Genomic DNA, 25827 nt, shown 5'->3' with positions numbered 1-25827 from the left:
CCTCAGATAACCACATAACATAATTAAAACGTACATTATTTTACCCAAGTTCTGGATGTACCCCAAAAACAGGGGGTACAGCTTTAAGTCTGGTATCCCCAGATAGCCCTTGTTCAGGGGAACAGTCTGTCCAAAAATCAGCCCATTCGGATGAATAGTTCGGGAGATACAGAGCTCCAAAGTTTTGACCGACCGCACAGACCAACTAGCCGAAAATAGTTCCATGAGTTTTGGCCTTGCGGTCGGTCTCCGTTCGCACGGTAAAAGATACGAAATTCTTGCCATCCATTCGCATCTCCGTGATCGCTAGAATCCCCATACTAAGTTAAGTATAACTACCGAACGGCCGGTCGTTCGGTAGTTTCCGTACGAAGTTCTGGATGTCTGGAGGTCTTAGCGGTATTCGCCTGTTTGCGCTTCCGATTTCAGTTCCATGCTTTCGCAGGCAAACACCGCTGTTCGTACGCAAGATGGCCGCGAACACGTGTAAGTCCCGAAATGGTGGCCATCTATTCGGTACACAAAGGATTCGTATGGAATCATGCGAACGGTTTTACTACCGAATCCCAACAAGGCATTTAAACATATTTTATGTGTCCATAGTCTCTGTCCAGCCCATTTAAAGAGCCACAGACAGCACAATGAAAATTCATTTAAGTCCAGATATAGTTTTAACGTGCAATATAGTCCAGGACCATAGTCGCAGGGGAGGAGGCAGGCAAGCAGGCCTCTCCAGGACAAAGTGGCGAAGGGCACTTCGTCACAACACCCATAAAGCATAATGTTTCCACCTCCATGTTTGATGGGGTCATAGGCAGCATTCCTCCTCCTCCAAACACAGCGAGTTGAGTTGATGCCAAAGAGCTTGATTTTGGTCTCATCTGACCACAGCACGTTCACCCAGTTCTCTTCTGAATCATTCAGACAGGCCTGTACATGTGCTTTCTTGAGCAGGGGACCTTGCGGGTGCTGCAGGATTTTAGTCCTTCACAGTGTACTGTGTTACCAATAGTTTTCTTGGTGACTATGGTCCCAGCTGCCTTGATATCATTAACAAGATCCTCCCGTGTAGTTCTGGGCTGGTTCTTCACCATTGAAACTCCATGAGGTGAGAAGTTGCATGTTATTTTGTGTTTCTTCCATTTGTGAATAATTGCACCAACTGTTGTCACCTTCTCACCAAGCTGCTCGGTGATGGTCTTGTAGCCCATTCCAGCCTTGTGTAGGTCGACAATTTGGTCCCCTGACATCCTTGGACAGCTCTTTGGTCTTGGCCATGGTGGAGAGTTTGGAATCTGGTTGATTGCTTCTGTAGACAGGTGTCTTTTATACAGGTAACAAGCTGAGATTAGGAGCACTTATTTCATTCATCACTCATTAACATGCAAATCAATTTATAATTTTTTGACATGCGTTTTTTTTTTTTTGACATGCGTTTTTGAGATCATTTTTGATCATTTCTTTGTCAGGGGGCAAACGTTCAAAATCAGCAGAGGATCAAATACTTTTTTCCTTCACTGTACTATCATTCTCTCAGTAAAAATGTTTTTTTTTTTTTTTTTTTTTAAAACGTAACTATTTGTGGGTTATTGGGTTCTTTATATTAATTTGACCTCCCTTATGTTATGAGTCATTTGTACAGTGTTTCCTTTTCATTTCTTTCCCTTTATATACCTTTCATTTCTTTCCCTTTATATAAAGTGTGCTTTGTTGCCCCTATTTTAGCCAGTCATAGCCTTCTACTTACACCTCTTAAAAGAAAATTAAAACATTGAATATAAAAAGATTAACAGTGAAATAATATACTTTTCCAAAACTGCTTACCCCTCTTAAAAGAGAGAATAAAACATTGAATATATAAAAGATAGAAAATACAATATTTCATCTTTTAAAATCACAATATCCTATTCACTTCCGTTCAGATTTCTTATTTACCCCCACAAGTGCGAAACATATTGCAACCTACTTTGTGTAAATTCTTAATTTTTTCTATGTATTGCTCATATTTATATGTTTACATGTGTACCTTATCTACCTACACCCGCATTGTATACATATATCCATATATACCGGTATTTAATGATATTTTTATGTTCTATGGATGAGCTATACTATTGTTTCCCCTTCTTTCTCTTTTTTTGCCCCTTTAATTTGTGTTTACATTAGTGTACTTCATTTCATTACTTCATTTTGACAAATCCCACCCCTTTATCATACCCCTCTCTCTCTCAAAAAAAAGTTGCTCTTTGCCTCCTCTCTCCCTCTCCATCCGATTTTGATTATCATGTGGCATCAGAGCTTCTAGTTGCAGTTACAGCACATTTTACTTTGTTAGTAAAAGAGGAAATATTTATTGATTCCATCCATTTTGATAGATTTTTAGTCGATTAGTTCCTGTTGATTTTTCCAAAACACTTTTAGGTTAGCTGGATAGCTCCATTGAGATCTTATGTTATGGCTTCTTAGAATAGTTAGGTTTGGTCCAATGCTCTTTCTTCACAGATGAGTTTGAAAGGACAAATCTTGAAAGATGCGTATGTGTTTAAATTTGCCCTATAGTATTAGTTGATCTCTGAGAGCTTTTAATAATTTTTCTTTAAATGCAAATGAGTGGAAATTTGCCAGGGTGTCTCTTGGTTATTTCTCGGGAATAGCTTTTGGTTTATATAGTCTGTGTATTCTTTCCATAGTAAAATCATACAGCTCTAAGTCTGGTATTATACACTTAAACATCTCTTCAAGGAACTCTGATAATTTCTTGAGTTATATTTTCTGGAATGTTACGAACACGAAGATTAGATCTTCTCGATCGATCTTCTAAATCTCTTATTTTGTCTTCTAATTTCCTGAATTTTGTATCGGCTCTCAGTTTTGCGTATTGGGTTTCATTTTTGGAGATTTTTTCTTCTAATGAAGACATCCGTGCTGCCATGTTACTAATGTCTTCTTTTATATCAGCTGAACTTTGTAGAATTTCCTCTTTGAGGGTTAGGTCCAAATTGTCTAAACAAGTTTTTAGGAAATCTTGTGATATTGTTTCCTGCTTGTGAATCTCCCTCTAAATAGCTAGAACACTATATATCTTGTGCTTCTTCTCTTCCTTTTTCAGAGGATGGGGTGGGGGAAAAAGCCTGATAATATTCGTTTATCAGGTTTGATGTCTTTTTTTTTCTCTTTAACTTGAGGTTTCTTTGTAGCCATGTTGCTTACTGCTTTGGTTTTATATACTTTAAATGGGTAGTGAATTGTTACTACTAATTGATCCAAGGAGCTGTTTAGTCAAATTGCTTCATTCTAACTTTTCCTTAATCTTGTGCTTAACTTCTAAATGTTGTTCCAGTATTTATTTTAGGCTAAACTGCTTTAGTTATTGTCCTGGTGTTTTATAGCAGGATTACCAAAAAGCCAAACCATAAACAGAGAGAAGAACCAGCGTATTTTTCATTACCCCTTCCCCTCTCCCTACCTTTAATGTCTGAAGCTGTTAATTCTAGTTCAACGTCTCTTCTGTATATCCCCTTCCAACGGCCTTAGGAGGATTGGGTCATTGATCTCCCTTTTTCTGCTCAACAGCTGCCAAACATCCCTCCCGTCCACACCGCACGCTGGACCTCCATCAGCCTGAGCTCAGCCTTCTCCGCTCGGCGGCGTATGCGTGCTTACGTCATTACTGCTCATCCTCTTGCTCTTTGTATTGAATCTAAACTTTTAGGAATTTCATGTTCTTGCAATCATAAACCTCTGCTTAACTTTTAAAATCATTGGGAGGACTAAGAATGTATGTCACATCTCTGATGCACATAGGGTTTGGTAAAAGAATGTTTGGCATCCAAATCAAAGATGTGGTTTTATTTCCCTATATGTAAGCCCTTATATGTTGAATATTCTGCCCAGATGAGATTTTGATGGTGTTTTTTTTATTTTCACTAAACACCTAATTACAAAAATTAAACGAATGTAGTCCAACTGTAACTATAGCAAAGTTGGAGAATTTTCCAACTGAAGTTTGCAATTCAGCATTCCAAAACTACAAATGTTTTTTTTTGTGGGTAGAATAGTGGATATTTGTAATATGGCGTGCACATAAATTGATATGTGGGTGTAAAATTATTTGTGCTGTATAGTATGTGTGTTTTGTAATATAGTTTATATGTAAGTTGTGTAGGGTAAATTACCCGATATATGGTGCGAACTGCATTATTGATAAATTGTTGTCTTTGCATTGTGCAAATGGTAGGTTGGTGGATATATGTAATGTGACAATGGTGCTTGCAGTGTCCCTTTAACCATTAGAATGCAAATTGGGTAACTCGCAATGATTAGCAAAATAGATATTAAATTTTCACATGAAAGTTAACTTTCCCCCCCAATAATTAAAGGAACACAATAGGGTCAGGAAAGCAAACATCTTTTCCTGACCCTACAGTGATAAAATTACTATCTAGCCGCTCTGGCTTGTCATCGCCTTCCTAAATATAGTATAATCTTACCCTAATTCCAGTCTGGCAGCGCTGCTCTACCCTTCATCCGCCTCCTTGGCTGACCTCATCAGAACTGTATTGGAACATTGGATTGACTGAGATTGGCAATTTTGAAGATTCCGGAGTATGGAACGGGATTTGCTGGATGGCCTTTTTGTGCACCAATACCTTGTAGACCAGTTCGGCATCTTGTTGATAAAAAAAAAAAAAAATCTCCTTGGGAAGAAAATTGTTTTTTAGGCAGACCCAAATTCTTTTTATTTATTTATTTATAATGTTTTTTTAAAAATTTTTTTTTATATACAAGCATATCACATTATTTAGGATAGTATACGATTTACCATTAGTAAACCCATTCTTGTTCAGCTGCATTAGTAACAACATAAAAAATCATTCTCATTCACACAGGAGGGCAGGTAATCATAGTTATTAAATTGAATGTATTTTATAATAGGTGTACTTTTTATCTAATTGTTCTCTTAGTTTTTTTTTGTATTTTAAGATTCTACAGACGTCCAGAGTTTATATTTATGGCTATGCCAAGCTGACCATTCTTGCTCAAGATTATTTATATTACAATCTTGTTCCCATTTTTATGGGTGTGTCAAAATTGAAGGGCTCTCTCCTACTAAGTAGGTTTGTTGATTTTGTTTCTAATTTTCTTTTTTTTAATATTCAGTTTTTATTGGTATTTTTCAGTTAACATGGGGTACAGAAGAGAATGGGTAGGGTGTGGCACCAACATAAAGCGTCAGACATTCTGCAATGACGGCTATGACATTCTGTGGTTGGGTACAAACTTAAATGATTATGACTGTGTACAGGTTTGGTCCTCTGATAAGAGGTGCATCTTCATTGCGGTCAGACTTTGCACATCATTGCGAGTGTTCTTATCAGTGATTCGAGATCTAAGTGGTTCTGTTGAGGCGACTGCTTCGCAGAGTTCTGTTCATCCCCTGGGTAGGGGCCCTTTGTTGGTGCCATGAAGTTATGTATACAAGGAAACTGGGATGGGGTGTGAAGGTGGTTCCATGTGTTTCTGGGCCATTATTCGGCTGCAAGGTGTGTAGGCCTGATCCCAGGTACAGGGTATTGGGGATGTGGAGAGAGATCAAAAACTATGTACAGTTAGTAGGTATTGTGTGTGTGACATTTGGAATTGAGGTTTTTGGAATGCTCCGTGGGTGGAGTGTAAGAGTGTGAGAAGGACTGAGTAAAGAGAAGAAGGATAGGTCAGTTTCTGGAAGAGTAGGTGCTCCCCGAGAGCTCTCCCGGTGCCTCCAGTGGGTTGAGGGGTCCAGATTAGAAGGGAAGGGGAGAGTGGGTGATTGGGCTCAGGTTCCGGTGATGTAGCAGGAGTGTTCTGGGTCTGAGGCGATTATCTTTATGTTACTGCTAACAGGTTTTTCACATTCCACTGTCAACCCACAGATCCCACACCCTGTGGAATACTTTGGGTGTGTCATGGATCTGTGCTGACTTTGGCTTCGTTTGGACTTCCCTATATTCTGGTATCCTTGACTTCTGGCTTTCCCTCATCGTTGTGTCTCCTTCTTTATACCTGACCTCGGCAAGTGTTCTGACTATTCTCTGGTATGTTAAGTCCGGCAATTCTAAGGCCAGGTAAGATCCTGACAGAAATACTGCTCTATTGATAAAGAAATATGAGGTGGGGATCCTTCCACCAACGCTTTATCAATACAGCAGTGTTTCCTGCTCTAGACTTGTGAGTATAGTTTTATTTATTTTATATCACATTTTATCATTTTGAGAGCACTATTGTTGTACTTTTATCCTATTTTGGAGCCCTGGATACCCAGACTGCATTGACGGACGTACCTCTCCTGCATATCCCATAAGCAGGGATTATACTGCTGTACGCCCTCCACTCCAGTGCTGGTCATAGCTCTTGCAAATGTGAGTGTACTATCAACTTTTTACATACATTTTATCTCTGGATCTCGACTGATTGCACAATTGTCTGTTTTCGTATCTCCCTCTTGTCTTCTTACATATACGAATATCCTAAGCCACTCGGATGGACCCACCCCTGAAGAAAAGTCTCCAGAAGCACTTTAATCCTACCCTGCTGCTCTAGTAAGACTTTATTTTGAACTATTACTCTATTGGCGCAGCCTTCTCTGTTTTTTGCACTATTTTTTGTTTCACTGAATTGTTTGGAGGGATTCCCTTCTTTAAGGTTGCTGCCTACCTACATATTATCTGTGAATTAGCGCTGACCTATTGTTGTATTTTGTATATCCAAAAATCACCCAGATCGGTTCAGGAGTTTGGGATTTCCATTGAAGTCATAATTTTGACCGACCGTGCACTTGGTCCTATGCCCAAAACAGTTCCAGGGAATTAGGGCCAACGGTCAATCTCTCCTTATGGAGTACAAAAGTACATAAATCACATACGTTTTTAAAGGGCCCATAGTCTTTTGGCAGGAGATGGCAAGAAGGCCCCTCCAAGAACACGTTGTAGAGGCATTTCTGCCACAGGTGTAATCTCTGGTGGAGGGGTGTTAGGCTCTCCAGATATCTAGCAGTTGGGATGAGTCAATAATTTGGGAAAATAATCGGTTGTTTTGGGTTGGCTGTGTAGTGTCCCCGCTGCGTGATTGTCTGTCCACTGACGGTGTCAATCTCCCCCTATGATCACGTGTGCATGTTGGAGTGTTTTGACGTGGGTTTGGAAAGTGCCCCAAAAGGTCTGGTCTGGTGACATGGGGGCATATAGGGAACAGAGCGCAAGCTTATATGTAACTATGCTGCCCGTGTCGATTAATCAGTGGGCAATGGCATGCATATGTGAAGTGGGTTTCTTGTATAAACAGTATGTCTGCCTGTGTGAGGTTGGCAGGCTGTTTACTTTTGCTAGTAGGTTAGGCCTTTGGCGTTTATGGAAACGCACGTTAACTTGAGCGTCATGTCTGGTATGGTGTGGATGTCCTTAGTTGGTTTCAGCGGTAGTATGTGGGGAGGGGGTCGGAGAGGAAAAGGGTGGGTAGGTCGGGGTCCAGGGTCGCTCCCCAGCAATGAGGTAGAGGTAAAGCTTGAGATAGATAAATAAATAGAGAGCTTCGCTTATTCAGGGTGCCAGTTGTAGTTGGGCGGGCAACCCCAGTAGGAGTACTCAGTATTCCCCCTGAGGTTGAGAGTGAACTGTAGCGGACCACGAGTAACCAGACCGGTTACCTCTGCTAATCTCTTCCTTCAGCCGCTCAGGAACCACTTAGAATAGCAAGAGACCTATTTCCCCCCACTAACTGTAAGAGACACAGCTCTGGGAGTACAACACAATTTTATTGAACCACACAAGCCAAATCGTAAGCAAGGTGATGAGGAAAAGGTGGAAGCTTTATAGGTAAATATCTGCTTGGGGCAAAATAATGGAAATAAATTATTGGTTGGTATATATTATAAACCACCTAATGTTAATATTGATGAGGAACAAGAGCTGTTTGAGCAAATTGAGAAAGCTGCATATCTGGGTAACACATTAATTGTTGGAGATTTTAATTACCCGGACATAAACTGGGGCAGAGGGACTAGTAGTTTAGCAAAGGGAATTAGGTTTTTGAACTTGTTAAATTACACCTTAATGTCACAACTTGTACAAGCACCAGCTAGAAAGGATGCTTGTCTGGACCTGCTTCTAACAAACAACGTTGATCTTTTGACCAAAATTCAAGTAGGCCAAAGTAGCACTTTGAAAGTAGGTGAGCACTTTACTAAAAAGGCCAATTTCAATAAGTTAAGGGGAACATACAATATATTGATTGACATAAACTCTTTAGTGAAAAGAACACTGAGGATAAATGGAATATCTTCCAACAAATATTAGAAAGGTACATTTTCTCAGTATGTACCATTGGGTAATAAATATAAAAGAAACCAAGTGAAACTAATGTGGCTTAGTGGGAAAGTGAATTGAGAAATTTAAATTAAGAAGAGAGCATTCAAAGCCTTTAAAATCGAACAAATCAGAGGCATCCTATAAAAGATATAGGGAAACTAATAATGTGTGCAAAATGGCGATTAGATTAGCTAAATTTCAAAATGATAGCCAAAGAGAGCAAAACCAACCCCAAAGCGTTTAAGTAAATAAAATCTATAAAAAAATTAAAATGAAATTGTAGGTACACTAAAAACCAAAATGGGGGTGTTCGTTAATGAAGACCAGGAAATAATTTTAAATAACTATTTCTCCTCTGTATATATTTAGGAAGAACCTACGGCAATAGATATGCAAATGATTGCTGCAAGAAACATGCAGAAAAATTGTAATTGGCTAACTCAAGACAAGGTGCTGCAGCAACTAAAGAAAGTTAATATAAAAAAAAGCTCCAGGGTTCTGACGGTATTCATCCACAAGTGCTTAAGGAACGTAACCAAGTGTGGAAATAAGTGTACGTCTGTTTTTAATCTTTCAAGATTCTTTTCTTTCAGGAATTGTACCGGGGGATTGGAGGAAGGCAGATGTGGTTCCTATATTCAAAAAGAGTTAAAAATCTTTGCCTGGAAATTATAGACCTGATACGTTTTCTCACAGTAGGCTAGTGTTTTTTTTTTTTTTTTAACTAAAAGAAATTGGTCTAGATGAAAATTCTTGTTTTTGGGTAGAACAATGGTATAAAAAATAAATAAAAGAGCATTTGTCATTAATGGTACATTTTCAGGCTGGACAAAAGTGGTAAGTTATGTCCCTCAGGGTTCTGTTGTGGAACTGCTTCTATATAACATTTATAAATGTTTCAGTGCTTGCAGATGACAAAGAACTCTGTAAAAGAATACAATGTAAACAGAGGGCTGGCGCGTCCATAAGGTGGCACCGACCCGGGGGGCGCTAGATTACAGTGACCGGCAGGAGGTAGACGCACAACGCTTCCTCCTGTCACTCAGTGTAGCACGGCCGAGTGGACCGCGGTACTCGAGGGTCTGTTTCTTGTACCCGGCCAGAGTGACAGGAAGTGTTTACTGAGAGAGCACTGAGAGAGAGCACTTCCTGTCAGTCCGGTTGGGTACTGGAAACTGAAGCTCCTGTATTGTGGTCTGCTCCACTTGGCCAGCTATAAGAAAGGTAGGAACCACACCGGGGACCAAGGGAGGGAGAGAGAGGGGCACTAAGTGTTTCCAGTTCCTTTGTCGAGGGAAAAACAACATGGGAGACAGGGGAGAACACTATGGGACAAGGGAGAGGACGAACACTATGGGACAGGGGAGAGGGGGGAAAGAACACTATGGGACAGAGGAGGAGAGGAACACTAAGTGACAGAGAAAGGAGGGGAGAGGAACACTAAGAGACAGAGAAGAGGACCGCTAATGGGCAGGAAGGGGAGGTGAGAGGACCATTAAGGGAGGGGGAGTGGAGAGGAACTCTAAGGGACATGTAGGGTAGAGTGGCACATGGAGGGGGGGGGGGGGGAGAAAGACACACAGATGGGCCTGGGGGTGAGAAAGATGCACACAGGGGCTGGGGATGAAAGGAACACACAAAAGGGGTGGAAATTAAAAAAGGTTGGGGGTGAAAGACACAGAGGGGCTGGAAAATAGGGAAATGAGGCACAGAGGGGCTGGGGGAAGATAGGCTGTTGGTGAAAGAGAAAAACACAAAGGTGCTGGAAAGAGTAAAAGACACAAGGGGTTTGTGAGTAAAGAAAGCACAAGTAACTTACACCCTAAATGGTAGTGAATTAAGGAAAATAACAAATGAGAAGGATTTGGGAATTATTATACACAAACTAGGAATCAATATGCAATGTCAATCGGCAATTGCTAAGGCCAGTAAGGTATTGTCATGTGTAAATAGGGGCATTAATTTTTGTGACGAAAATATAATTTTGCCTCTTTATAAATCACTGGTAAGACCACACCTTGAACTTGCTGTGCAATTTTGGGCACCTGTTCTAAATGAGGATATTATGGCACTAGAAAAGTGTAGATGCGGGCTATAAAATTGATAAACGGAATGGAGCATTTTAGTTTCGAAGAGATGTTAACAAGTTTAAATCTCTGTAGTTTAGAAAAACAGCACCTCAGAGGGGATGTGATAATATTATACAAATATATTCGGGGCCAATACAAACCATTGTCTGGTGATCTATTCATAAGTAGGACTATACATAGGACAAAAGGTCACAGATTAAACTGTAAGAAAGAGATACAGTCTAAGGCAAAGAAAAGTTATTTTTTTGAAAAGATTTTTTTTACAGAATGATGTGGAATTCTGAGGTGGTGTTTAAACTGCAGTTGGATAAATACTTGCAAAAATATAATATCCAGGGATATAAATTTTAATTAGTGGGGTAATAGCTTCTTGATCAAAAGAGATATCTGTCTGCCATTCTGGAGCCAAGAAGGATCCCCCCCCCCCCTAATTTGTTGCACAATTGGTTGCTTCAGACTAGGTTTTTGGTCTTCTTTTGGATCAACAGCAAAAATCAAAAGTGAGAAAGGCTGAACTTGATGGATGCATGTCTATTTTCAACAATGTAACTATATAATATTGTAGACAAAGGCGCCTCTGAGCGGGTCCAGCACATAGTAACCGGAAGCAAGATACACCATACACAGAGAGGCACAACCAAGCTGCTATGATTGCATACCGAACCATCTGCACAGAATATGGATTGGACCTGCCTAAGTCCAGATGGTAAGATACCACCAAGGGTAGTTGGAGAATGACAGGACTAAGATCCTGTGGGACTTTCAGATCCAGACAGGCAAGCAAGTGCTGGCCAACCAACCAGACATCGTAAGGGTTGACAAGGAACGGAAGACCTAAGTAGTGGTGGATGTGGCAATACTCAGTACTTTAACATGAGGAAGAAGGAACATAAGAAGATGGACAAATACCAAGGACTGAAAGAAAGGCTAGAAAGGATGTAGAAAGTCAATGCAGTAGTAGTACCAGTGGTGATAGTAATTACTCGGGGAAGTGACTGCTAAGCTGGGTGAAGTGGCTTCAACAGATTCCAGGTGGGAATTGAGATCGCTTTTTAGAAGAGTGCAGTTCTAGGAAAAGCTAAGATACTGCACAGAACCCTCAGACTCCCAGGCCTGTGGGAGGATCCGAGAATGATGAATAAAATATACCACCCAGGAGGGGTGAGAAAATCAAATAAATATATATATATATATATTTATTTATTTTTTCCCAATACAATGTTAAACAAAGATCTGCACACCAGTCAAGCCACAAGACTTGATTTTCCCACAGAAATTTGCTTATGGCTTGACTGGTGTACAGATATTTGTTTAACATTGTATTGAGTATCCACTGACTTTAGGTGGAAGGGGTTTTCAATCACAATTTTTCCCACAGAGTGTGAGAGTGTGTGACTTGTATGCTTATTCCTATGAGTAAAGACTCCTGGGTCTGAAATCAGTTAGGCTTCTACTTGCCACTGTAGTGTAGTTCCTCATTCCCATATTGTTCATACTAATAAAGCTGAAACGACTTGTGTATTCTGCTGGAGCATCGTACTTTTGCTGCCACAATTAATTTTCCTACCCAGTCTGATATTTATATCTATTCTCTCACACAATCAGAAATACAGCCATATTGTTAATATCAGTGTGGCATTATGAGTGTCCACTGTAGTTTCCCTCCCTACCATTGCTCTTTCAAATGCCCTCTTCTATAAATCCTGGCACTGGCATCCAAGGCTGTTAGTTGGAATGTTCTCCATATATCAATGCAATGTTTCAATGTATTTGACATAGAATCATTTTGTCCACATTTCACACAAGTTCAAACTACAAACATTCAGGGAGGATGTTGAAGATGCATTAACATATTGCTTCTACTCAGAGAAGCCAATTTGATTAATTTCCGATACTAGTTTGCATTACTCAAAGTATAATGAGCAGTTGGCATCTGAATTATAGGACACAAATCCCCCCCCTCCCCCCCCCAAATCTCTTGCAAACTGATTAGTGATTTACCTCAATTGTGCACAAAATCAACCATGCATGCATATACTTACAACAGTTGATGGGAAAAGGCAACTTATGTGTATGCAATATGCATTAAATGAATGCATGCCCAATGCAATCTCATGGCATAAGACAGGTAAGGAACATGAAGTCTTGCAGGATCTTTCATTGAGCCCTGTTTCATATTCTCACGGATACATGAGCATACAAAGATGAGGCAGCTCCTGATAATTCTCTGCCACAAGCTGAAGGGGGGAATGTGTCAGTAGTGAGAAGGGAGGGAGTCAGCTAAACATATCTGCCTATTTATCTTCCAGGAAACATCATGCATGTAGTATTTGCACATGGGAGTCTTTTAAAAACAATGCAGAGATCCACAAGTGACAGTGCTACCTTAAGGGAAAAAAAGAAAGCACAAAAGAAAAATGAGAAACAAAACAAGATTTTGTTACATTGAAACTGTAATTATCACTATTTTAAAGTTATGCAATCACATGTAATTTTCCTGTTTAATCCACAGAAGAGAAAAAAGTAGACTTTGTGGCACATAGCAGAGAAATGTATTTAATTTAAATACATATAGACATAAAATCATTGATTTACTCAATAAAATTAAAAGAAGATCTAGTAGGAAATCAGGGGCACATTGAATGTATGATGGGGAAAAATAATTAATTTGGCTCTGGGCAGACATGGTTAACATATATTGCACAATTAGAAGATTGTAACACTCAGCAATCACCAGCAGCTCAGGATTTTAATTATTTCCATGAATGGGCATTTACAGAACCAATGATTATCACGATTGTGCTAAGAAAGGGATATTATTAAAACATAAATTTGTGTTGTTTTTTTGGTTATGGTTAGAAAACCCTTTTGTAAAACACCCCTGGCACTATATTTAGTAACCTATAAAATGAATGAATACAATCTTGGAATACAGTTTAATAATTATTTGCTTGCTAATAAATATATCTAAGATGATTATTTTTTCGTTTTATCCTGCACTTTTTAATTTTTTACTCCCTGCTTCTGTGATATCACTGTACAGCTGTAACCTTGCAAGCTTACTGTTTGTTTTGAAGTTATCTAAGATAACACTTCACACATTCACTTTGTCATCACAAGCAACTTCCAGTGAACATCACTGTGAAGTCAACAAATGGGGCCTGAGGTGGATCAGGGGCCTATTGAAGAGAAAAATAAATAAATGTATATTCAATTGCATGATTAATGTAAGGCATTAAAAAAAGGGTAATAAAATTAACCTAGAGTATCCCTTTAATATAAGGATTGTGCATACAGTATGCGCATGTGCAACACATGACATATAAACCATAGTTAACAATGGACATGGATATCCAATTATAACTGCAATAGTTCAGAAAAATGTTTCACTTTGCCAATACATTTATTCCACATGTCCAAAGATGATAAACATGTTCCAAATTCCCTTCTGTTTACCCCTTCTGTTTACGTTGAGCAAAGATCCTGAAGATGATTCCACTGTTTCCTCTCTAACGCCTGTAAGAATTTATTTGTCCTTTCTTCCCTACTTGCTCGGCACTGCTGCAATAACTTCTGGCAAAATGGTTTGTCATGATTTCCTAGGTCTTGCTCCATATGCCAAAGCTTTTCTTGAACCCAAGTTAAGTCACGTTCCATTTGAAGTTTTGACGACTCCTCCAATTGCGTTTCCTTGGCCTTCTGCAGGAAGAAAAAAAACTACATATCAGAAAGAAGTATTGGTAGAAAGTATCAAGAGAAAAACATTACAAATAAATATGCAGAAGGAGCAACAAGTTGGTGTCTGATAAGAATTGGCATAAGGGCATTTCTTTTTGCTTGAAGTATCATCTAGGACTACTCTATGACACCAACTGCCTATCTAACTCAAAACCAGATTGTCACCAAACAATTTATGTCCTCTCTCTCCTCAGACCCCAACTCCACTAAATTCAATAAACATTCTTATAGTGAGTGAATATATATATATATATATATATATATATATATATATATATATATATATATTAAAAAATTGTGATGGCTTGGCACTCTCCTATAATTAAATTATGCAAAAACTTGCCTTGGCGCAACTCCAAATGCGTCCAAAATATAGATGAAGTGATCCAGGGACGTACTCATAGGTCTTAAATTAGCCAAATGTGATTTATTATATTCAGGTTACGTACAGTTAATAGATCAATATATATATATATATATATATATATATATATATATATATATAATCTTGCGAACTTCATAGGCTGGCCACCATCATTCAATGTACAGTAATTTTAATTTATATAGTAGGATAGTCAAGGGATAGCCGAAGTCAAAGGATGCCAGAGGTCAGAATTAATGAAGTGTAGCCGCAGCAACCTCTGCATACGTGGAGTCCCAGGAATCATCGGGCAAGACGCACTGCAAGAGTTCTTAAAAGATCTTTATAAAGCACTATTGCCCTCCGTGACAGACACAGACCTCCTGATGGACAGGGCTCATTGAGTACCCAAACCAAGGAATCTAGCAGCGGACATGCCCCGCGACGTAGTGTTGAAAATGCACTATTTTCATATAAACACATCGATGGCCCAAGACCTGCCATTGGATTAAAAACAAATATTGCTATTTCCGGATCAGTCGGCAACTACGATGGCCGAGAGGCGCAAATCCATAAACGTCACCAAAGTTCTACGCAACCACAAGATTGCCTACTGTTGGGTGTTCCCACCTAAGCTGGTTGTGTGGTGAAATGAACTGTGATGAAGATGGAGGGTAGCAAGCAGCTACAGAGTTGGGGCCTACTCCGAGGGGAGACGCCGCCAATGCACCTGCCCATAGCCACATTCGTCCCGAATGGACAAGGACCATTTGACCGGAAGAAGGACTATGTTCTAGATACACACGAATATTATTTGCTCGACATATGAGCAGCATGTTCAGAGTATCCTTTCATCTTAAGTTGGTGCATTTGCACACCTGATTGCATACCCACTAAATGCTGTCCCCTAAGTGTTTATTAGCATCCCTAGTTCTTCTAGGCACCCCCATCTACTTAATAACAACTCCTCTCCAACAGGCCTTGGTGTCAGGGTTCTTACCTGAGATGGGAGTCTGTAGGGCAGATATGTTTGCTCACCCTTGCAGATAGACACAGTCCAAGGTGACCAGATAAGAAGCTACCTGGACTGTGAATCTGTGCATGAGGGCTGTGCAGGAAAGATGATTCCAATGCAGTACCGACAAGGACACAAACAGCAGTATAGTCAAGGGTTAGCCAAAGTCAACGGATGCCAGAGGTCAGGATTAATGAAGTGTAGCCGAAGTCAAGGGATGCCAGTGATCAGGATAAACGAAGACAGAAGTCGGGGTCAATATGGTTGCTTGGTTGGTTCATCTAAGTGTTGCTTCTAAGTGTGGTTGGAGATATTCTGGAGAGTTTTACAGAAGCTTCAACTGTCTAAGAGTTGTGCTAAGAGTTTTTTTTTTCTACTGTTACAGGGTTACAGGTAAGATTCATCTGTAGGAAAAGGGTACTGACTGCACAAGGTTTGATTTCCTGTTGGTAATTACAAGGCATTTGATTTGATTAGTTAGTACTTGCTATTGATTGCTGTTTAATTAGCTATTGTGTGCAAATAAGCAGAGGCCTACCCAGGTGTTAAACATTCCTAGTGGGTGGTGATTTTAGGAGTTATATAAAGGTTGTTGTCATTATCTTGGCTAATATAGCTTGGTTGCTTCATCTAAGTGTTGCTTCTAAGTTACATAGCTGAAAAGAGACTTGCGTCCATCAAGTTCAGCCTTCCTCACATATGTTTTTTGCTGTTGATCCAAAAGAAGGCAAAAAAACCCCAGTTTGAAGCACTTCCAATTTTGCAACAAGCAAGGAAAAAAATTCCTTCTTGACCCCAGAATGGCAGTCAGATTTATCCTTGGATCAACCAGTTATTACCCTACATTGAAATATTATATCCTTGAATATTCTGTTTTTGCAAGTATGCATCTAGTAGCTGTTTGAACATCCGTATGGACTCTGATAAAACCACTTCTTCAGGCAGAGAATTCCACATCCTGATTGTTCTTACAGTAAAAAAACCTTTCCTTTGCCTTAGACGAAATCTTCTTTCTTCTAGTCTAAACGCATGACCTCGTGTCCTATGTAAAGTCCGGTTTGTGAATAGATTTCCACACAATGGTTTGTATTGGCCTCGAATATATTTGTATAATGTTATCATATCCCCTCTCAGGCGACGTTTTTCTAAGTGTGGTTGGAGATATTCTGGAGAGTTTTACAGAAGCTTCAACTGTCTAAGAGTTGTGCTAAGAGTTTTTATTTTCTACTGTTACAGGTAAGATTCATCTGTAGGAAAAGGTTATTGACTGCACAAGGTTTGATTTCCTGTTGGTAATTACAAGGCATTTGATTAGATTAGTTGGCTACTTGCTATTGATTGCTGTTTAATTAGCTATTGTGTGCAAATAAGCAGAGGCCTACCCAGGTGTTAAACATTCCTAGTGGGTGGTGATTTTAGGCGTTATATAAAGGTTGTTGTCATTAGCTTGGCTAATATAGCTTGGTTGCTTCATCTCAGTGTTGCTTCTAAGTGTGGTTGGAGATATTCTGGAGATAATCTGAGGTATTCAGGAGGATAAATAAAAAGTTAAGATTTTCTTGATTTAAATTATTCACCTCATTGGAATGGCAGACTTGCCGGTAGTTCAATTTAATAGTTGCTATGCATTTGTTTCACGTTCCACTTTTTGGAGGTTTGGTTGTTGTCTAATCTGTAGACAGTTCTCTATCTTGCGGCAGGAGATTGTATTTTTGAAGACTGACATTTGTAAATTATCTGGTAAAAAAAAACTCAGGCTGGAACTGCTGCAAAGCCACTGCCGCAGAGACATACTAGGAATGGCAGGTGGATCACTGTAGGATCTGGTAGACTTAGAGTTGTGGATAAAAGGCATATTGCTCAGTCTGTTGCTCTACATAATTCATTTTCTGCACTTTCAGAGTGTAATGGTGATATGGAGACAGGCACTGAGGGTAGTGGTGTTGTGGAGAGAGGCATTGAAGCTAGTGGTGTTGTGGAGAGAGGCATTGAGGCTAGTGGTGTTGTGGAGAGAGGCATTGAGGCTAGTGTTGTTGTGGAGAGAGGCACTGAGGCTAGTGTTGTTGTGGAGAGAGGCACTGAGGCTAGTGGTGTTGTGGAGAGAGGCACTGAGGCTAGTGGTGTTGTGGAGAGAGGCACTGAGGCTAGTGGTGTTGTGGAGAGAGGCACTGAGGCTAGTGGTGTTGTGGAGAGAGGCATTGAGGCTAGTGGTGTTGTGGAGAGAGGCACTGAGGCTAGTGGTGTTGTGGAGAGAGGCATTGAGGCTAGTGGTGTTGTGGAGAGAGGCATTGAGGCTAGTGGTGTTGTGGAGAGAGGCATTGAGGCTAGTGGTGTTGTGGAGAGAGGCATTGAGGCTAGTGGTGTTGTGGAGAGAGGCATTGAGGCTAGTGGTGTTGTGGAGAAAGGCATTGAGGCTAGTGGTGTTGTGGAGAGAGGCACTGAGGCTAGTGGTGTTGTGGAGAGAGGCACTGAGGCTAGTGGTATTGTGGAAAGAGGCTTGGAGACTATGGTGAGGCCTAATAGAAAGCAGTTGTTGTTCGGGGATTCCCTCATAAGAGGTGTGGAGATGGACAATGGTGGTCTTGTGAGGTGTCTTCCCGGAGCTACTGCTCACAGAGACAGGAGACGTATCTGTAATATTGTTAAGCGAGCAAAGCAGGAAGGCGAATTGGATGTATTTTGTCCATCTAGGGACAAATGACTTGGCTTGCAATGAGGTTTCAGAGGTTAAGGACGTTTTTATTGTTTTTGCCAATGATATACGGCAGGTTGCTTCCACACTGTCATTCTCTGAAGTTCTGCCTGTGCATAACACTCAGAACGACAGGCGGATGCGTATTAGGGACTTTAACTTGTGGCTTGGTGAATGGTGTCGGGAGCAAGGATTTGGCTTTATTTCTCATGGTAGCTCTGTTTGGAATGGAAATAAACTGTACAAAAAATATGGTTTGCATCTTTCTCAAAAGGGAACAAATGTTCTCAGTGAGCAGTTCAGAGGTTTTGCTAGGATGTATTTAAACTAGGAGGGGGGGGGGGGGGGCAAAAGGCTGATAAAACATCAATCCAATTGTCCCCCAAAACAAGGACAGAAGGTGCCTGTAGCAAGTGTATTAAAAAATGATAAGCTTAGAGTCATGTCTACAAATGCTCACAGTTTAGGGAATAAGATCCATGAACTTGTGGCAATAATGGCAACTGATAGTGTAGATTTAGTCGCTGTTACTGAGACATGGTATAATGAGAAAAATGACTGGGACATAGCAATACCAGGGTACTCTTTATATAGAAAAGACAGGGAAGGCAAGAAAGGGGGAGGGGTGGCCCTGTATGTGAAGGATAGCATAAAATCTAGCCTAATAAAAGTTAGTGAGGCGAACATAGAGTCCGTTTGGGTTACGTTAGAATTTGGTAATCACACAGTAACTCGTGTAGGTGTGATTTATAGGCCCCCAGGACAAATTGAAGAGTTAGATAATCTACTAGTTGAGAAAATAGCTAAAATGACAATGAAGGGGGAAGTTATCATCATGGGTGACTTTAATCTTCCTGAAGTGAATTGGAAAACGAAAATAGCTGCTTGTGCCAGGAGCACACATATTCTAAACTCCCTACTGGGATTGTCTCTAAAACAAGTCGTTGAGGAGCCAACTCGTAAAGAGGCCATACTAGATTTAGTGTTAACAAATAGAAATTTGGTATCCGATATTACTGTAGGTGAAAGTTTAGGATCCAGTGATCATCAGTCAGTGTGGTTTAATATAAGAACAGTGACTGAGTCACACCACACAAAAACAAAAGTTTTAGACTTTAGAAAAACAGACTTTTCTAAAATTAGAATATGTGTAAAGGAGTCATTATCAGACTGGAGCAATTTAAATGGAGTCCAAGAGAAATGGGATTATTTAAAAGTTGCACTACTGAAGGCAACAGAAAATTGCATTAGGCTTGTCAGTAAAAGCAAAAAAGCAAAAAAGAAACCACTGTGGTACTCCGCAGAAGTGGCCAAAATAGTAAAAAAGTTAGCATTTAGTAATTATTAAAAAAAAACAGAGTGAGGAAGATAGAATTATCTATAAGATTAGGCAAAAAGAGGCTAAGCAAGTTATAAGAGCTTCCAAATCACACACAGAAGAGAAAATAGCACAGTCAGTAAAAAAGGGGGACAAAACTATTTTTAGATACACAAATGAGAAAAGGAAAGTAAAACAAGGATTAGTTAGATTAAAAACAAAAGAATGAAGGTATGTAGAAGAGGATAAAGGTCTAGCTGACTGCCTCAATGACTATTTTTGTTCGGTATTTACAGATGAAAATGAAGGAAAGGGACCTCAGTTAAGAAAAAGGATAACTGAGTCATTTATTACACGTGAGTTTACAGAGGAAGAGGTTCTATTTCAACTCTCAAAAGTAAAGACAAATAAGTCAATGGGACCTGATGGAATACACCCAAAGCTATTAAAATAGCTTAGTGGTGTACTAGCAAAACCATTAACAGATTTATTTAACCAATCATTGATAACAGGAGTAGTCGCAGAAGATTGGATGTTGTGCCCATTCACAAGAAAGGTAATAGGGAGGAGTCGGGCAACTATAGGCCAGTAAGCCTTACTTCAGTAGTGAGGAAAGTGATGGAAACCATGTTAAAGGATAGGATTGTTGAACATCTAAAAACACATGGATTTTAAGATCAGAGACAACATGGATTTACTTCAGGGAGATCATGCCAAACTAATCTTATTGATTTGGTAACTAAAATTATAGATCAGGGTGGTGCAGTAGACATTGCTTACCTAGATTTCAGTAAGGTTTTTGACACTGTTGCACATAGAAGGCTTATCAATAAACTGCAATATTTAAGTTTGGATTCCAATATTGTTGAATGGGTAAGGCAGTGGCTGAGTGACAGGCAACAGAGGGTTGTAGTCAATGGAGTATATTGGAAGCTTGGGCTTGTCACCAGTGGGGTACCTCAGGGATCTGTACTTGGACCCATTCTCTTTAATATTTTTATTAGTGATATTGCAGAAGGTCTTGATGGTAAGGTGTGTCTTTTTGCTGATGATACTAAGATATGTAACAGGGTTGATGTTCCAGGAGGGATAAGCCAAATGGCTAATGATTTAGGTAAACTAGAAAAATGGTCAGAGTTGTGGCAACTGACATTTAATGTGGATAAGTGCAAGATAATGCATCTTGGATGTAAAAACCCAAGGGCAGAGTACAGAATATTTGATAGAGTCCTAACCTCAACATCTGAGGAAAGGGATTTAGGGGTGATTATTTCTGATAATGCAGATAATGCAGATAATGTAATAGAGCAGCAGGAAATGCAAGCAGAATGCTTGGTTGTCTAGGGAGAGGCATTAGCAGTAGAAAGAGGGAAGTGCTCATGCCATTGTACAGAACACTGGTGAGACCTCACCTGGAGTATTGTACGCAGTACTGGAGACCGTATCTTCAGAAGGATATTGATAACTTAGAGAGAGTTCAGAGAAGGGCTACTAAACTGGTTCATGGATTGCAGGATAAAACTTACCAGGAAAGGTTAAAGGATCTTAACATGTATAACTTGGAGGAAAGACGAGACAGGGGGGATATGATAGAAACATGTAAATACATAAAGGGAATCAACACAGTAAAGGAGGAGACTATATTTAAAAGAAGAAAATCTACCACAACAAGAGGACATAGTCTTAAATTAGAGGGACAAAGGTTTAAAAATAATATCAGGAAGTATTCCTTTACTGAGAGGGTAGTGGATGCATGGAATAGCCTTCCAGCTGAAGTGGTAGAGGTTAACACAGTAAAGGATTTTAAGCATGCGTGGGATAGGCATAAGGCTATCCTAACTATAAGATAACGCCAGGGACTAATGAAAGTATTTAGAAAATTGGGCAGACTAGATGGGCCGAATGGTTCTTATCTGCCGTCACATTCTATGTTTCTATGTTTCTTTGTTTAAACTGGAACACAGGAACTTACACACACACACACACACAACAGGATCAAAGACTTGATAAAGTTCCTAGGGCGTGGCTGTGTTTATATACCCTGCTGATGAATGATCAGTCAGGTAAAGCACAGCAATAGATGAAGTCCAGCCCCCAGTACTGCAGACAAGACAGGATGAACAGGACTAGGAACTGCTGTGGCTCAAAGAGACACAGACAAACGCACACACACCTAATTTGATGAAAAAAATTAAAATAAAAGAAAGTCGGTTTTACGTTCTGTTTGGTTGCTCATAGCAGCTTTGGCCCATGCCGGTGGCGTGCACAACTGGCATTTATCGTTAGTAGGCGGTGGATGTAGGCTGGGGCACCCAGACACATTTGAGGTAACGGATTAATGATATAGGCCTAGCCGGACGGTGTAAAACTGGTTTCAATACCAACCAAACACCCCCCCGAACCACATTGGTTATAACAGCGAGGACCGTTCGATAAGGCCTAGTTGTACATGTTTAACCAAAGTATGCTGCCACTTCGACAGCATTGTTGTATATACATTTGTTATGTTTTTTGTTTTCTGCCAGGTGATGCCGCGTTGGTCTCTATTTCCAATATATTGATATATGGATGACACATCCAGTGGTTCCATTATCGGTGTTCTAGTGCTTACTGGTTGGTACTATACAGCAAGTTTGGGTTTATTTTTCTGTGCCACACATACTAGTAATTTACTATACTTACACTAAACGCTAACGGCTTGAACACGCCTTACAAATTAAGTCAGGCATTCCACCAACTTCAGAAGTCCAGGCCCGCTATAGTATGCTTCCAGGAAACCCATCTCTGCTAAAAACCCTGCCTTTGCATCTAAACTATATCCCCAAGCATTCCATGCTTATGCCCCGGAGAAAACTAGAGGAGTGAGCATCCTCTTTCGTGCGGACTGGTCCTTTCAATGTACCAAAGAATACCGTGACTCGGAAGGTTGAATATTAGTCCTAGTGGGACTACTTAGCAATGCCTCTATCACCATAGCGAACCCATACACACCCAATACTGACCAGGTGAATTTATTTCGTAAGGCACTTACTCGCATTTATCAAGATCAAGACAGGCCAAATATTTATATGTGGTGACCTTAATTGTGTGCTAGAACCCTCTTTAGATGTCATAATCTGCACTACTCCAGTAGACGGAAAGCCCGAGATAGCGGCCATAAGGCTGTAATATGCAGACTTATGATCCAATCGGGGGCAAGATTTAAAAAACAATATACCCAAGAACACCAAAAGCTGACAGAACTAGAGGCCTGACACAAACAATTACCAACTAAACCAGTAGCAGATCGACTCAGGGACACCCGCTCGCAATTAGAGAAACATCAACTACAAATAATGGAGAGGCAAATATTACTCACAAGGCAAACAAGCTGGGAAGCTCCTAGCTGCCCAACTTAAAAAGAGGTAGAATCAATCCAAAATCTCCTTCATAAGAGCAGATGGCTCCAAAATTCTAAAACTCATTTTCAAGATGAATTTGCAACCTTCTATTAAACACTTTATAACTTGCAATCAGACACCTCAACAGTACAACCGACCCAAGACATTGTAGCCAAATTTCTATCCTCTATAAAACTGCCATGCTTGGCCCAGGATGAAGCGGCAGCCCTGGACAGCCCGTTTACTGAGGAGGTGTCTCAGGCAGTCCGGCTATTATGGAAGCATAAAGCGGCTGGTCCAGACGGATTCCTTAAATCATACTATATATTTTATGCCGATATTCTAGTACCCCATTTAAAGGAACACTATAGTCACCAGAACAACTACAGCTTATTGAATTTGCTCTGGTGAGTAGAATCATTACCTTCAAGCTTTTTGCTGTAAACACGATCTTTTCAGAGAAAATGCAGTGTTTACATTACAGCCTAGTGATAACTTCACTGGCCACTTCTTAGAAAGCTGTTAAGAGATCCTTCCTGGGTCATGGCTGCCTAAAATGCATCCAAACATTCAGTGTCTCCATCCTCTGCATGCAGACACTGAATTTTCCTCATAGAGATGCATTGATTCAATTCCTCTCTATGAGGAGATGCTGATTGGCCCGGGCTGTGTTTGAATTGTACTGCCTCTGCCCCTGATCTGTCTCTTTGTCAGTCTCAGCCAATCCTATGGGGGAAGCATTGTGATTGGCTCATACTACCAAAATTAAACAGAGACAAAGCCTGCAGCTTCAGGCTTGAATACAAGTAATATTTTACTATATTTAGGGAGGCATGAGGGAGACAGGGGGGCTAGATGGTGTTTTTAACACTATAGGGTCAGGAATACATGTCTGTGTTTCTGACCCTATAGTGCTCCTTTAAGAAAACTTTTTAATGATATAATGCTTCAAGCCAACATTATAACAATTTCCTAACCAGGAAAACCCCGTCCAAATGCGATAATTACCGCCCCATCTCCTTATAGAATGCAGACACAAAGATATTTGCCAAAATTCTAGCAAACAGACTAAAACCCCTTCTGACATCATTGGTCTCGGTGAAGCAGGCTGGGTTTGTACCTGGTTGGCAAGCAGGAGTCAATACTAGACGGTTCCTCGAACTTTTGTAACTCATGCGATTGAGGGGGACATCGGGCTTCTGCTCGCGCTCGACGCGGAGAAGGCCTTTGATCGCCTTCATTGGGGCTATAGAACGTGTAAATTTGGCTTCCCATACAAATTTCTCCACACTGTTCTTACACTTTATTTGGTACCCTCTGCAAAAGTAACGAACACAGGTTTCACATCTAGAAGTTTCTCCCTCTCCAATGGCACACTTCAAAGCTGCCCCCTATCTCCCTTGATTTCTATCTTAGTCCTAGAGCCCTTGGTTAAAAAAAATAAAAACAAGTAACGAAATCACGGGTATCATTACTCCACAGGGGGAACAAAAAAAAGTTTAGTGATGCCGGAATATGATGACATATTCCGGCACCCGGCATCACTACAGACGGCGCGTGCATCCTCCTTCCTCTCCTCCGGCCGGGTAAATTTTAGCAGAGTAGGCACTTGCAATGTGGGGAAAGCAGGTGCCTACTCTGCTTGGAACACTAAGCATGTACTCGCGGCTTGCCGGCTGCAAGTTTGAAATGCTTGAGCTACACAATTCTGTTGGGCTAGCAGTAGAGGCAAAAGCCAAGCTGTATATCCTTAAGGCAGATGGAAGAAGATCTGAGGAGGTGAGTCGTCTGCATAAGTTCTCTCGCTTTTTGTTTAGAGAATTCAAACCCTTGCCATTCAGTGATAACAGTTTTAGGGCCATATCTCTAAAGTAGGTATAGATAAGATGATCAAATATAGTGGTGTATCTTACGACAGCACAAAAAGTCGCCTCCAGTGCTCCTTACCCAGCAGCAGAAGAGAAAGAAAGAGCATAAGAGAAGAAAGGAAACAAAAAAGTGTAAAAAAAACAATGCAGAAAGGAAAATGAGGAACAAATTAAAAATGCATTAAATACAACAGATGTTGAAGGAGGTTGGACTTGACAAATCACCAGACACACTCGGGAGATGGATCCCCTTTTCAAATAGATTAAACAAATCCATAAGTAGAGGACGGATAGGGTTACGATCAACCTTCACCAATCACAGAATAACACATTCAAAGCTAGGATCAACAGGATCACATAATGCTTTCTCCCAGGTACCCAGAATCTCTTGCAGTAGCGAGAGCACGGTTAAAGTAAGATTTCTGTGGGAAAAGTCTTATGGTATGACTGGTGTGTGTATTTGTTTTTAGCAATGTATTAACTAGGTTGCCACTGGAGTCCTCTTCCACTCCTCCATGACGACATCACAGAGCTGGTGGATGTTAGACACCTTGCGCTTCCCCACCTTCCGTTTGCAGATGCCCCAGAGTTGCTCAAGGAGCTAAGTGGGGAAATAAGTGAACATCTGAATTTAATTTTTCAAGATTCTTTTATATCAGGTATTGTACCGGAGGATTGGAGGAAGGCAGATTTTGTTCCTATATTTAAAAAAAGGGTTCAAAATCCTTGCCTGGAAATTATAGACCTGGGAGCTGCACTTCTGTGACTGGAAAAATATTTGAAGGGCTAGTAAGGGATAATATTCAGGAATTCATTGGGAAGAACTTTATTAGCAAATATCAGCATGGTTTTATGAAACGTGTCATGTCAAACTAACCTAATTGCATTATATGAATAAGTAGAAGTATAGATCGGGGTGTTCCAGTGAATGTGATCTACTTGGATTTTGCCAAGGCATTTGATACGGTTCCTCACAATAGGTTAGTGTTCAAACTAAAAGAAATTGATCTAGATGATTATTAT

General features: G+C 40.3%; 1 protein-coding gene across 1 annotated transcript in view; it reads right to left on the bottom strand.

Annotated features, from left to right (window-relative positions):
* Positions 1-12867: 12867 nt before the first annotated feature.
* The window catches only part of DHDDS (dehydrodolichyl diphosphate synthase subunit), a 48087-nt gene continuing 35127 nt past the window's right edge, over positions 12868-25827 (bottom strand). Inside the window, exons 9-10 of the mRNA XM_063453343.1 lie at positions 13902-14131; positions 12868-13611 (exon numbers count right to left, since the gene is read on the bottom strand). Coding sequence (XP_063309413.1) covers positions 13569-13611; positions 13902-14131 — 273 coding nt within the window. The 3' untranslated portion in view covers positions 12868-13568. The remainder of the gene's footprint in view (positions 13612-13901; positions 14132-25827) is intronic.

The sequence above is a fragment of the Pelobates fuscus genome, chromosome 1, assembly GCF_036172605.1.
Source record: "Pelobates fuscus isolate aPelFus1 chromosome 1, aPelFus1.pri, whole genome shotgun sequence".
Taxonomy (NCBI): domain Eukaryota; kingdom Metazoa; phylum Chordata; class Amphibia; order Anura; family Pelobatidae; genus Pelobates; species Pelobates fuscus.
This window is presented reverse-complemented; position numbering and strand designations above follow the sequence as displayed.